The sequence below is a fragment of the Diadema antillarum genome, unplaced genomic scaffold (genome assembly GCF_040938485.1).
Source record: "Diadema antillarum isolate AM-2024a unplaced genomic scaffold, OU_Dant_1.0 scf00000086, whole genome shotgun sequence".
NCBI lineage: Eukaryota > Metazoa > Echinodermata > Echinoidea > Diadematoida > Diadematidae > Diadema > Diadema antillarum.
Window position 1 is genome coordinate 1,491,005 of NW_027270975.1, and position 13,235 is coordinate 1,504,239.

Below are 13,235 nucleotides of genomic sequence, written 5' to 3' on the forward strand. Positions count from 1 at the left end.
TTTCAGATAATGTTGCACAAAAGGTAAGGTCAAGAGCTGGAGTTCCAACTAATTTTATTATTCAAACAAGTGTCAATTTGCTAATGATGCACAAAAGAATATTATTCCCCATGCGTCTTTGTGCCTTTGATGATGGATGTTCATGAGGCCGCCACCTTTCTGATTAATTTTAAAGATTAATTTTGAAGTCATATTATCGGCTATATTTTGCCTGTCTATTCGTTTCGTGGGATGAAGTTTTCCCTACTGATCAAAAATATGGAATAGAAGTCAATCTCATCCAGGATTATATGTGCAAAAGTGCATTTCAGAGTTGTATGTCGTGAAAGTGTTTGAAACTGAGCCCTTCTGAAAGCCGATTTAATAATTTTCCGCTCAATACCGACATTCTATCGCGCATCCAGTGTCTTTACGATTATGTTTCACTCATCTTGTATAGTGACGCGTAATTACCATCATGTACAGATCTTCCTTAAAAGTGGCTGGTCATTATGCAACGAGACATGAATCCATTGTCTTCCTATCTGTGAAGCAGATCCAGTTTGGCACATACAAAACGTATTAAAATAATTTTGAGTGGCGGCATAAAAGGGATGGTACAGTATTGGTAGAGGTGAGAATTGGTCTTTTAACTTTTTGCGAGATATCAAGAAACCGTTTGTAAAATAGTACAGAGCGTACCTTTCTAAGAAGAATTCAAAGTTTATTTGATGAAAATCGGTTTTGCAATGGCTGAGACATCCGAAAAAAAGTAAAACTAAGCGATCGTAATAAAAACTGGGTACCACACTTATAGAATTGCTCTGTTTTGGGTATATTAGCCATTTCAAAACCAATTTTCATAATAAATGTTGAATTCCCTTTTGAATTACTTGTTCTTTCATATTTCATAAAAGGTTTCTCATAATCTCACCCCAAAATGTTAGAAACCCGAGGTTAGGCCTTAACCAAAACTATACGATCCCTTTAAACACCTGTTCGTATGGACTAAGACAGTGTAGTGATTCCATTCTCTTATACTGTTGCAGGGATCGAGGAGTTAACAGGATTTATATCTCTTCGCAATTTGTGCAACATTATATAAGTACACTGTAGGTTCTATAAAGCATGACAATTGATGCTTATAGCATGTCCCCTGGCTTTGATGTTCCTTGCTCCAAGCTGCTCTTCCACAGAGTTAAGATATTATGGAGATGAAAGAGGAGGTTCTCGATTTTAACAATTTAAAGGGATGACATTATAGTTTTGGTTGAGATTGGCTTCAGGTTTTAACTTCTTGCGTGATAATTAAAAACCACCTGTGGTGAAGCATGAAAGAGCATACGATTCTAAGAGGAAATAAAAGTTTATTTGATGAATATCGGTTTTTTTAAATGGTTGAGACATCCAAAAACATAGTGGTTCCAATAAAAGATGGGACCCACTTTTCATTAGGACCACTTTCGTTTGCTTTGTTTTTGGATAGCTCAGTCATTTCAAAATCGATTTTCATCAAATAAACTTTTAATTTGTCTTACAATAATATGCTCTCTAATATTTCATACAAGTGTTTCCTCTTCTCTGACACCTCCCTGCTTACACATACACCTATGCTGTCAAAGTGCAGTGTATTATAATTCTGTAATTTAGATGAACTTCTTCAAACATGCAGGGTGTTACCACGCACACGCACACACGCGCGCACACACACACATACATACACACATGCATATCATGTGCATATACATACTGATTTATAGGAGTACTACAGGGTAATTCATATGAAGTTCTCATGTAGTGTATTGAAAGTATAGTATCCATAACCAAACATACACTATGTGACTTATACATGTCTAAAGCTGCACTGAGCATGTACATCATGTACATGTATATTTTTGTCAACATTTTTCCACAACTGTTTTAATTTGTCCATTTACAAATTGAACCATGGCTGTGTATTAAAGTTGCGTCCAGAAACATTGGGAAAGGTTCTCCTCAATAATACATACAATATATACGTGTATACACCGTCAATGTGGATAATTTATGGTTGAATCAAGACGTACAACGTGTAGACTTACACAAGAAATCCATGCAGTGTGTCTAGCGCTCTCCCGAGCATACATATCGCAAGTTCACCTTCCACACATTGTTGCATCATACTTGCATGCTATTATCTCAAACAGTCATCAGTACATAGCAAACTTGGAGGGGCGTTTGCTTGGTGCCTCCAGAAGACATGCATGATGTCCATTTGGAAATGATATCACATCAGAGATAATATACAATCAAGTTTGTAAAAAAAATTACCTTGAGTTTTCAAAAAGAAGTTCAAGATGTGAAAACTGGCCCCGAATTTGGCCCCCCTCCCCCCAACCCAAACAGGGGTAACCCTAGATCTGCCATGAACAAACTCAAAACTGTCGTCACCAATGGACATGAATTATAATCATAGCACTAACATAACTTTAGCTTTATCTCATATGTGCCACAGAAGTGGACTGATTATCACATCATACAACAGTGTACAAATAGAAGATTTTTAAAGATTCCTTAATTTTGAGGAATTGGGTACCATGGGGTACCCTCATGAGGGAGGGGCTTGGTGCCTATTAAGATGTTACATGCCGACCTGGTAGTTTGGAGCAAATCCATCTTATGGTTTATCAGTATGAAGTTGAAAATGTAGAAAGTTTATGCATGATGCACACCAGACACTGGACGGTGAACGTTTGCAATAGCTTACTTGAGGCTTTGATATGTGACTTAAAAATGTTGTTACCATGGAGATGCTTTCACTGACATTGACAAAACCTATGTCTTGCACATCTCAATATTATTTCGGACATGCGTGCCATATTCGAGATCAATCACTCAAAAGAAGTAAAAGTAATTTCATCCCCAACATTTGCAACTGACTGACTGCCCAACTGCACTTAAGGGGCCTCCAGCAGGAGAGACTGGTGTCCTGCCATCAGTAAATTCTACTACACTTGCAATAATACCTACCAAGTATACAGAAATTTTGACCATACATTTTCTAAAGAAGATCAAAATGTCAAAACGCGCCGCAAATTTGGTACAGGTTCCAGTGGGCCCCACCTCTGAGCCCTGGATCTGACATGAACAAAGTACACTCCAACACTCATCACACTCATATGTATTTACTCAAAGCATTTCTGGTTTTATAGATGATTATTTTTCTTTGTGAGAGATTCCATACTTTGGGAGTTTTGGGGCAGGAGATGCATGGTGCCCATTGTACAAATATGATTATATTCTATCATCTTAGCATAAAGTGCAACTGTTCTATAGGATGTTGACACATTGAGATCCAAGATCTTGTCATTTAATCATCTATTCTACATGAAGCAGATATAATGGGATCAGTATGTCAACACAATGTGTGCAACACATTTCTGCACCATCACAGCACTTAGCACGCCAATAGAAATACAGTATGTACCAATGAGTGTCACTATGGTTAATGTAATTATGTACAATGTTCATCCGTGAGATCCAAGCTGATTCAGATAGCTGTAAATAAAGGCTTCCAGGCTACCAAGTATCAAGCGAAAGAATCGGTCTTCTAATTCTTGTACCTGGTATTCAGTACAATTGTAGTGAAAAACACAACCAACCAGGAGAGCTCTGCCTGAAGAAGCTGATGTATTGTAGTTCATTTTGCATTGACAGCTGATTGGCACACTTACAATTCTCTTGGTCAAAGTAAATTGCAGAATTACTGTATTCATTGTGAGTAGTGCATGGGTTTGTTTTCTACCAGCTCATGTCTAATAATCAGATCTGCAGGTATCAAACAAAAGGCTTTCATGCCAACATGCTTGGCTTTGACACTCCCCTTCACACTTATTAGTTCTATCAGCATGGGGGCCTTTTAAAAAGGCTTGTTTATGGGAACTCTTAGGCTGTTACAACACTACCTTGTGTAATCGTACGTTTGATTGCTCACAATATCACTGTTTATGAAAAATGTGATACATGTACTTAAATATGCCATTGCTCCAGACTCATTTTCCTATCTGATTTTATCAAAGCCATCATAGAAATGGTGTAAAATTATGTTATATGTTATCATATTACCACAAAATTGATATCACTGTGCCAATGTTCTAGGCCTTCAAAATAAGTGGTCATATAGGTGTAAAGGAATTTTAAATTCTGATAATGCATGATAAAAATTAATAAATGTTTGCATGACAGTTGATAAGAGCAACTTTAAAAGACCCAGTAGTGTGGGATATACCATGCAATGTGAAGGCTGGCCAGATTTGGAATTCCTGGAGCAAATTATGGTTAGCTTTATCACTGACCTCTATGTCAGTACACACCTAGCTGAAGAATCTCAACTAGAATTGAATGTTACTGGTGAGCCTATGCTTTGATGCACATACTCGCTGGTGGGAAATTCTATTCCAATAGGCCTGAGCTTGTTGCGTCTTTTTTTAATGTACGCGGTGGGCAGCACATGGAGAGCAATTCAATCGGGCCACCCTTCTCTCCCCGAACTATCGAGTCCTTAAATGACATGAGATCATGTACTGGTACCTTACAGGACAGGACATACTCTGTGTCTTTGTTTGTTCAAATATCAATCTAGTATCCCAAACAGAACTACATTGGACTTCACTTGGTGAACTTTCATCATCAGTCTTCCATCTGATGTGCTCAAAACAAAGATTTTACTGTGAAGTCTTTGAATTACCACTTCGTTGGTAGCCGTGAATATGTTTCCCTCTGGCTGCATCAGGTTGAGTACTTGATACTCTCATCTATACTAAGTATCCTCATCGCTGCTACAAATTGTTCTTCTCCTCTTCTTACCACGGCATCTCATTCCAATTTTCTGATCCTCATCTTCATCCTCTTGAGGTGTGTCATCGTCACTGCTCTCCAATGTTGCCCTTCTTTTACGACGCCTCAACTTTGTACTTTCACTGATACCTAATTCCTCCACATCCCATTCTACATCAGGCTTCTCTTCGCCATGTTGTCTTACTGCTGAAGATTTATCATGCCGAGTAATCTCCTTCATCTTTTTTCTGCCTCCTCTTTTCCTTGGACAAGTTTGCAACTTGCTGCTGCTATCATTGTTGTTGTTGTTGTCTTTGTCGCTTTCTTCATCTGAAATCAACTGGAAGCTCCTTTTCTTCCTTCTCACCTTACTCTTTCTCTGGCTGTACCTGATGTGCAGTTTATAAACTATCTCAACTTCATCAGAAGTACTGTCATCATCATCAGAATCAGAATTTTCATCCTCAGAAGTTTCATCATTACCACTGTCATCATCGTCAGACGTGCTGGAATCATTCTCTTCTTCATCCCTGCTGTCATCTTCATTGCCATCATCAATAAAGTCTGACATGGCGTCGTCGTCATACAGGGAGATAGGATCCAAATTGTTATATCGATTGCGTCTGTTTAAAACAAATATCAAAACAAACATAATATGCTCATGTCAGGTTAGCTTTGAAGGTAAACATTCCTATAGAGCTCTGATTTTCCATTGTTATCTTATCCTATTCTAAATATGTCCCTTTTCTTTATCAACAACTCGAGAGGATCTCTAGTAATCTCTGAAGACACATGATACAAGATACCACTAAAGGATGTGCCTTAGGTTCAAAATAACAGTGTTTCTCTCCTCTAATGTCATGACTGCTCATAAATCTTTAACAGTACATCAGAAACTGCATCAAGACCCTATTATACAGGTGAATTTCAGAGGTACAATCGTAAAGAGTTGGAACATGGTAAGCCAGCTGAATATTAAGAGTCAAAACAGCTTTCACCAAACACATGTTAGTTATGAAATTGAAATCTTTTTACTTCATTGTAATGAGATTAGATAATTTTATTATATCCCCATTTGTTAGAACGAGAGTACACTGTAATACAGACATCACTAATGCATTTAACAGAGACAATCAAATTCAGTTTTCTTGACTTTTGAAAATTTCCAATGCTGGATTGTTCACAAACATACCCTTTCACAAGATCATGGATCAGCTTTCTTGGTCGAAGTTGACTGAAGCCTTTGTGAGGCGTGCGGTCAGCCTCAATTTGATCGAGCACATCGTCTCTGGATGGCATCTGAAAAGACTTCCTTGACTTGAGTCTCCTTGAGCTCCTCACTGTTGTGGCCATGGCTCCACTGTCAAGTCTCTTTCTCGCTACACTGTTTCTATGTTGCTACTTGGATAGGCCAGCTTTTCATCTGATGCTGACTGCGGCATTCACTTGATGAAAGTCTTTTTTCATCACATTGTCCATCTCACAGATGCATTTAATCGAGTCTGTCACAGTTTCCGGTGAACCTGTAAAATCACAGTTTGGAGGGTAGAAGTCTTGAAAATAAAATGTACCTGGTGATGTGCATTCAGCAAAGGATCACAGCTGACACTTTCAAGATAAACAAAGAACATGAGAACATGAGAATATCTATTACAGTAACAGACTTTTGAAAACTCCAATTTGAAGTTTGAACTTTTCAACTTTCTCTAGTTTTTAATCTTCTCAAACATCCCCAGTTACAACCATTATCTTGTGGTTTTCAAACAAATGACAATTAAGCAAGCCTTCATTAAATGTCACTTGATATCATTCTTGTTTTTCGTCTCCTAAGTAACAACTGATACTGGTTGATCTCGAGGTCAACGAGTATGAAACTTACGGTTATATTCATTTTCAAGAACTATTGGAGGGCACATCTAACACGTTACATCTTTTTTTTGGGTATTACGTGTACAATGCTCTGCTGGGTAAAAGGTATGACTAAATTTTTTGAAGAGACAGTATCCATCACAACTGGAAGATACAAATTTACTATGTGCAACCGTGACCATGGTGACAAACTGTAGTAAACTCGTAGATGGACGGTAAATTATTAGATTTTGCTATATAAATTGCTTATAGAATAGAATGCAGTTATACTTAAATTTACACTGAATTAGACTCTAATATAGTGTCATCCATGTTTATCCAGATCTTTTCACTTCAGCGAGAAAATGAAAGAGATCTAATTCTACGTTTCTACTAACCGCAGCAGCGACCCCAACACGTACAACTACATAGTACATGACTGAATAAATTTACTGGTTACAGAGCTACGCAACGCCGGGGTTAGATTTCTACAAGCGTAAAATATTACGTATGGGACCATGCAGTATCATCGCATTAATTGCAGTTTTCCTCCTGGCCTATTTTACATCTAACTGCTACAGCTTGGCGCTGGTGAGGGACGACATAGTACCAACCTCTCTGAAGAAACCGAGCTGCTTGCTGGTCAATACAGAACCTACGAAAGCTGTAGATCACTATTGACTGTAAATGAGGAAAAGAAAAACACGATCCCACGATTGTTCTGCACGTGTATTCTGCCTCAAAGACCAAAACACGACATACAAGTCGTACCCTGCAACTTCCCCACCCACTGCTAGCATGCTATGCATGCATGCACTCTCTCTACAATAATGTGTAAAGACATGATCAAAGACGCTTCTGTGGACATGATATACTAGTAGGGCGACGTGTGATGTGTGTGTATGTGTGTGTGTGCGTGTGTGTGTGTGGGGGGGGGGGGATGCAGTAGCACCCTCCCTCTTATTCTTATGATGTAAACATGTCATGTAAACTGCTAAAACAATGCCACTACACTGTAGGCCTACGTTGTAAACAAACGTTGTATTCATAGGCATCAAAACATTATCAAAACTTCATAATTCAATTTCGCCATCAATTTCGCCAATTTTCCAATAACCACTAAAGGAAACCAAAGCCCAAATATAGGCTTAAAGGAGGATTGAGTGAAAGGTATGAATCTTTAAAGTTTCGGTGGCGTCATCTTAGGAAACTACTAGTAGGCATACGACTTGGTCTGCCCTTCATTACGTCTGGATAACAATATTTTAAAAAATACTAGAGTGGGCCTTTAATGAAAATTCAACATATTTTCACTTTTCTAACATAATGAAAGAGCAATTGACACACTGTAGGCCTTACCTTTTTTCAGAAAGAAAGGAATCCTACTACTCATGAAAAGTGAAATTTTGTGGAATTATCTTAATGCACAGTTATTGTGCTTAAGTAGGCCTACATGGAAATAACGGAATGACAGAATTAGGCCTGATGTTCAAATGTTTTTGATATGGCCGTAGGTGAGACATGTAATTAGAGGACTCGGTACTTCCACAAGGCTCATTATTCTCCGAGTAATCTGATTTTTTTTTTCAGATTATTTTCAAAATAATGTTTGACTGTGTATTATCAGTTTGTGTATCAGTTAAATATGCAAATACATGCAAGAAAATGGATGATGTAATATAATATTATCAATAATGAATATCCAACAAGAGTCAGTTGCACACCGAGGAATAAAATGTGGAAATTGTACTGGGGGAAATATGGGGGCAAGAAAAATTAGGCACAGACACAATATCCGAAAGGATGTTTTGTGCATGTATAGTTATTCATCTATTTATCAGATATAGAGCCTACGTGGTGATGGAATTATGCTTTCATGTGAATATTACTACCAGTGCATGGCACTCTGTATTTGCATGATTATTCAATAAGTCCACATCAGGAGTCGTTTCATGAAAGTCTTATGAGATCATTAGACACACATTTTATGAGAGACTTCATGAAATGGACTTTATTTCTCTACATGTAGCTACAATGCCTACTAGCAACTTAGCCATTCTGAGATTTATGTAAAGAATTTATGTGATGACTTCATGAAACGGACCCCACCCCCACCCAGAATAAAAACAAATAAATAATAAATAACATATTCAGTTGCTCAATTCCCCACCCCCACGCGCCCCTCCGTTTTGTGTTCAGTGCATAGAGGCCCTATTGTCCTTGTATCGAACTATATACCTGCTTGACATTTACTACAATCCCTAATAATTTGTTTAGATTATACAATTCAAACATGTGTTTACCATACTAGTAATTAGAAAGTCATATTTACTATAAGATTTTCAAAAGTTCCTTCTTGAGGGAGGTTGAATTCTTCTAGCTACTGGTATTCTCCCTCCTCAAACCAGGGAGGTGAGAAGAGATTTTCCCACCTCCCAGCTCAAACACACCCTCCATGATCCACCTCACGCGGTAAATTTATATCCTCCAAGTTTTGATTCCTTCCTCCCCCCCCCCCCCCCCCAATACGGTACAAAATTTATGTATAATTTCGTGTACAGTACAGTAATAGTATGCACAGAACTCTCCAATAGAGTTCTGTGTACAATGCGAACCCATTGGTGCGTGAAATGCGCGCGTATTGTGCAGCACGTACGACGTTTTCGCTTGTGTGTTTCAATCTGTGTGAACGCGCAGCGTGCGCTCCACCCGTGCTAAACCTCGACCTGCAGTATAGCGCCCCGTATAAACTCGCCGTGTAAAATAGCGTTCCATGCAATTACATGTAGTTTGGTCGTCCAGGGCACCGTTTCACGAAAGTTGTCAGCGCTGACAAGTTGTCAGTCACTCACAATCACCATAGTAACAGTCAGTGACCAGAGCTTCACAGTCAATCAAAACCAAGGATTTTACTGAAATTGTCAGCGCTGACTAAATTGATGAAACCAGTGGCGTATCTAGGGGGGGGGGGGGGGCAAGGGGGGCACGTGCCCCGGGCGCCACTCTTTGGGGGCGCCGAAAACGAAAAAAAGAAAAAAAAAAGAAAAAAACGAAGAAGAAAAAGAAAAAAAAAGAAGGGAAAAAAGAAGAAGAAGAAGAAGAAGAAGAAGAAAAAAGTCGCCCGGACCGGGAAGGAGGGAGAATGGGGGGGGGGGGGGGGGGGGGGGAGAAAACCAAATCAAACAAGATGAAAACAAAAAATGACAATGTTTATTGTGTTCACACAGGAATTCCATGTTTTGTAAGCTGAAATTTCGGCTCGCTCGTTGCGCTCGCTCGCCAAAATTCATATAAAGAGAAAAAAGAAGATAAGAACAAAACGTGATGATGACGCAGACAAAATGACAATGTATATTGTGTTCACACATGCCATCGTTAGAAGGCAAAATGTTACACGGAGCAGCGGCTGCAATTTTATTTCTTTCGTTCTGAAGCGATCGCCCATTGGATCAAACGAGGGCGCCAAAGGTGTCGAACATACAGGGGGGGGGCGCAAAAAACCAAATCAAACAAGATAAGAACAAACGTATAATGATGACGCGGAAATATACAAATTTCGGCTCACTCGCGCGTACTAATTCAGAATATTTTTTTTCAAGTCCTCAGTTTGTTGGTATAGATCGTTATCTATAAGGCCGTCACCATTAATTTTCTTGATTAGAATTGTAAGATTTAATAAGCAAAAAATGACAAGAATTCCATGTTTTGTAAGCTGAAATACAAAAAATTTCGGCTCGCTCGCCAAAATTTATCAAACAAAAAAAGATAAGAACAAAACGTGATGATGACGCGGAAATATACAAAAATTTTCGGCTCGCTCGTTGCGCTCGCTCGCCAAAATCTATCTAAATTCATTACATTTAAATCATCCTCATCTATAAGGCCGTCACTATATCTTTATTAGAATTGTAACATTTAGTAAGCAAAAAATGACAACAATTCCATGTTTTGTAAGCTGAAATACAGAAATTTTCGGCTCGCTCGCTAAAATTTCTCAAAAAAGAAAGAGATAAGAGCAAAACGTGATGATGGCACGGAAATATACAAATGTCGGCTCACTCGTGCGTATTAATTTGGAGTATTTTTTCAAGTCCTCAGTTTGTTGGTATAAATCGTTATCTATAAGGCCGTCACTATATCTTGATTAGAATTGTAAGATTTAATAAGCAAAAAATGACAAGAATTCCATGTTTTGTAAGCTGAAATACAGAAATTTTCGGCTCGCTCGCTGCGCTCGCTTGCTAAAATTTCTCCAAAAAAAAAAAAAAAAGAGATAAGAACAAAACGTGATGATGGCGCGGAAATATAATGTCGGCTCACTCGTGCGTACTAATTTGGAGTATTTTTTCAAGTCCTCAGTTTGTTGGTATAAATCGTTATCTATAAGGCCGTCACTATATCTTGATTAGAATTGTAAGATTTAATAAGCAAAAAATGACAAGAATTCCATGTTTTGTAAGCTGAAATACAGAAATTTTCGGCTCGCTCGCTAAAATTTCTCCAAAAAAAGAGAGATAAGAACAAAACGTGATGATGGCGCGGAAATATACAAATTTCGGCTCACTCGTGCGTACTAATTTGGAGTATTTTTTCAAGTCCTCAGTTTGTTGGTATAAATCGTTATCTATAAGGCCGTCGCCATTAATTTTCTTGATTAGAATTGTAAGATTTAATAAGCAAAAAAAGACAAGAATTCCATGTTTTGTAAGCTTAAATACAAAAATTTTCGACTCGCTCGCCAAAATTTATCACACACAAAAAAGATCAGAACAAAACGTGATGATGACGCGGAAATATACAAAGTATTTTAAGTAATATACAAAATATTTTAAGTCCTTGGAAAGTTCTTGGAAAGGCATATCATGTAGACTTTTTATGTCCCTACCGGGATGGGGTTGGGGTTGAACACTTTTTCAGAAATTAGGGGCGCAATTTTCGCGCTTGCCCCGGGCGCCGTTTTCCCTAGATACGCCACTGGATGAAACACCCCCCTGAGTGTGTTGCATAAACCTCTTTGGTCTAGAGTTACACTCATCAGCTTTTTTCCCAAAAAGATATAGAGCTATTCCTCTTTATCATTGTTATCATGGAAAGAACATAAATGCTAATCCTACTGAAGTTTTATAAACCATACTTTCTGTCAAGTAAAAAAAAAATGTATGTGTTTTCATCATAAGATTGTATGTTACGAGTAAATTCAATCTCTTTGGTCTTAATTCATTGTGATATTAAGAGGAGATATTTTTATTACTTTTTTCATTAGTTATTTATCAAATCGGATACGATCCATTGCGCATTCTGTTCCATTGAAATATACAGTAAAATGTGTACGGATAAATCCTAGTGATAACTTGCCGATGAGGGGCAAACATTAAAGTTTATACTTCTCCCTATACCATTGTCATGCTGAGGTGATAGTCTGTGTACATCAGACGAATAGAATACTCAGTATAAGATATCATCAAAGTTGACAGAAAATAAGAGAGTTGTGGAATTTGAAGTTTTCATACAATAATTTCAGGCCAATGCTATAACTTATACTGTGAAGAGGTATAGCATAGATGAGGTGATGCCATCTTCTACCTCCTTTAATTTGCATAAGTTCCATTACGGTACTTTTAGAGTTCAGGACCGATTTTTTGAAACTTCTTCCATTTTGTTCATTTGGGTCTCCATTCATTGACAGCCAACTATGTTAATATTAAATTTTCATTTCAGGGGGCATTTTATGAAGCATTTTGTCGGACAAAGTTGTCGGACAAAGTTGCTCTCAGCCAATCAGATGCAAGGATTTCAGTAGCTTGTAACAGTTTGTCAGAAAAATATCCGACCAAAACGCTTCATGAAATGCCCCCCAGGAGTTAGCTAGTATAGATTTTTTTTTCTTTTATTGATTCTTTATTCGCAATTTCATTCAATTTCATATCACAAAATTCACGTTCACAGAAACAAAAACAAAACATTATACAAAGACAAACTGCATAATAAAATATACACAAACATTGTGCAAAATAATGTCAATCTTACATTACACAAAGACAAAATGCAGTATACACAACATTGTGCAAAATGATGTCAATCTTACACTATGACTCTTTTTTTTACCAAAGAAACGAAATCCGTTTTTGTTTTTTGCTTTTACCCGACACACTATTCTTGCAAAATGCCCGCAAAATGGGGGACATGATAGTTTGCTCAAGGCAACTGGGCATATTCCATTAGGCCTATATACTTGTTTCTCGAAAGAAAAAAAAATCGAGGTCGTTTGCGAGAACACACGAACACGCACACGCACACACCCCCACCCACATGCGCTAACACGCACCCCCCCCCTCACCCGAACCTTATGTCTTCAGCCCTCAGGTTTTAGGTTTTATTCACACTTGAATAACTCTGATTGACGTGCAGATTGCCACTTTTTTCTCATACACATCCTGTGGAAGTGATGTGCAAATTATAGAAGCAATAAAGAGGAAAAAAACCAACAACGATGTGACAATAACCTCGCAGATACCAAAATCAAGACAGCCAAAAAAAAAAAAAATCACATCTCATCCTCAGCATGCATCATGTATTCCCATTAACAATTGCTT

At 38.0% G+C, this 13,235-nt stretch overlaps 1 protein-coding gene across 1 annotated transcript; it reads right to left on the reverse strand.

The window, feature by feature from the left end:
• Positions 1-4,077: 4,077 nt before the first annotated feature.
• LOC139717960 (uncharacterized) lies at positions 4,078-6,305 on the reverse strand. Its single transcript, XM_071629444.1, has 2 exons — positions 5,987-6,305; positions 4,078-5,417 (listed from the first exon to the last, which is right to left on the reverse strand). Exons 1-2 carry the CDS (start codon positions 6,145-6,147, stop codon positions 4,778-4,780), a joined length of 801 nt encoding a protein of 266 aa, XP_071485545.1. The 5' UTR covers positions 6,148-6,305; the 3' UTR covers positions 4,078-4,777.
• Positions 6,306-13,235: the final 6,930 nt, after the last annotated feature.

Bases quoted from the DNA above. Each gene is read 5' to 3' on its own strand.
- LOC139717960 (XM_071629444.1), bottom strand. From the start codon at position 6,147: ATGGCCACAACAGTGAGGAGCTCAAGGAGACTCAAGTCAAGGAAGTCT. The intron at 5,418-5,986 runs GTATGTTTGTGA...TGTTTTAAACAG, and splicing joins ATCCATGATCTTGTGAAAGG to ACGCAATCGATATAACAATT.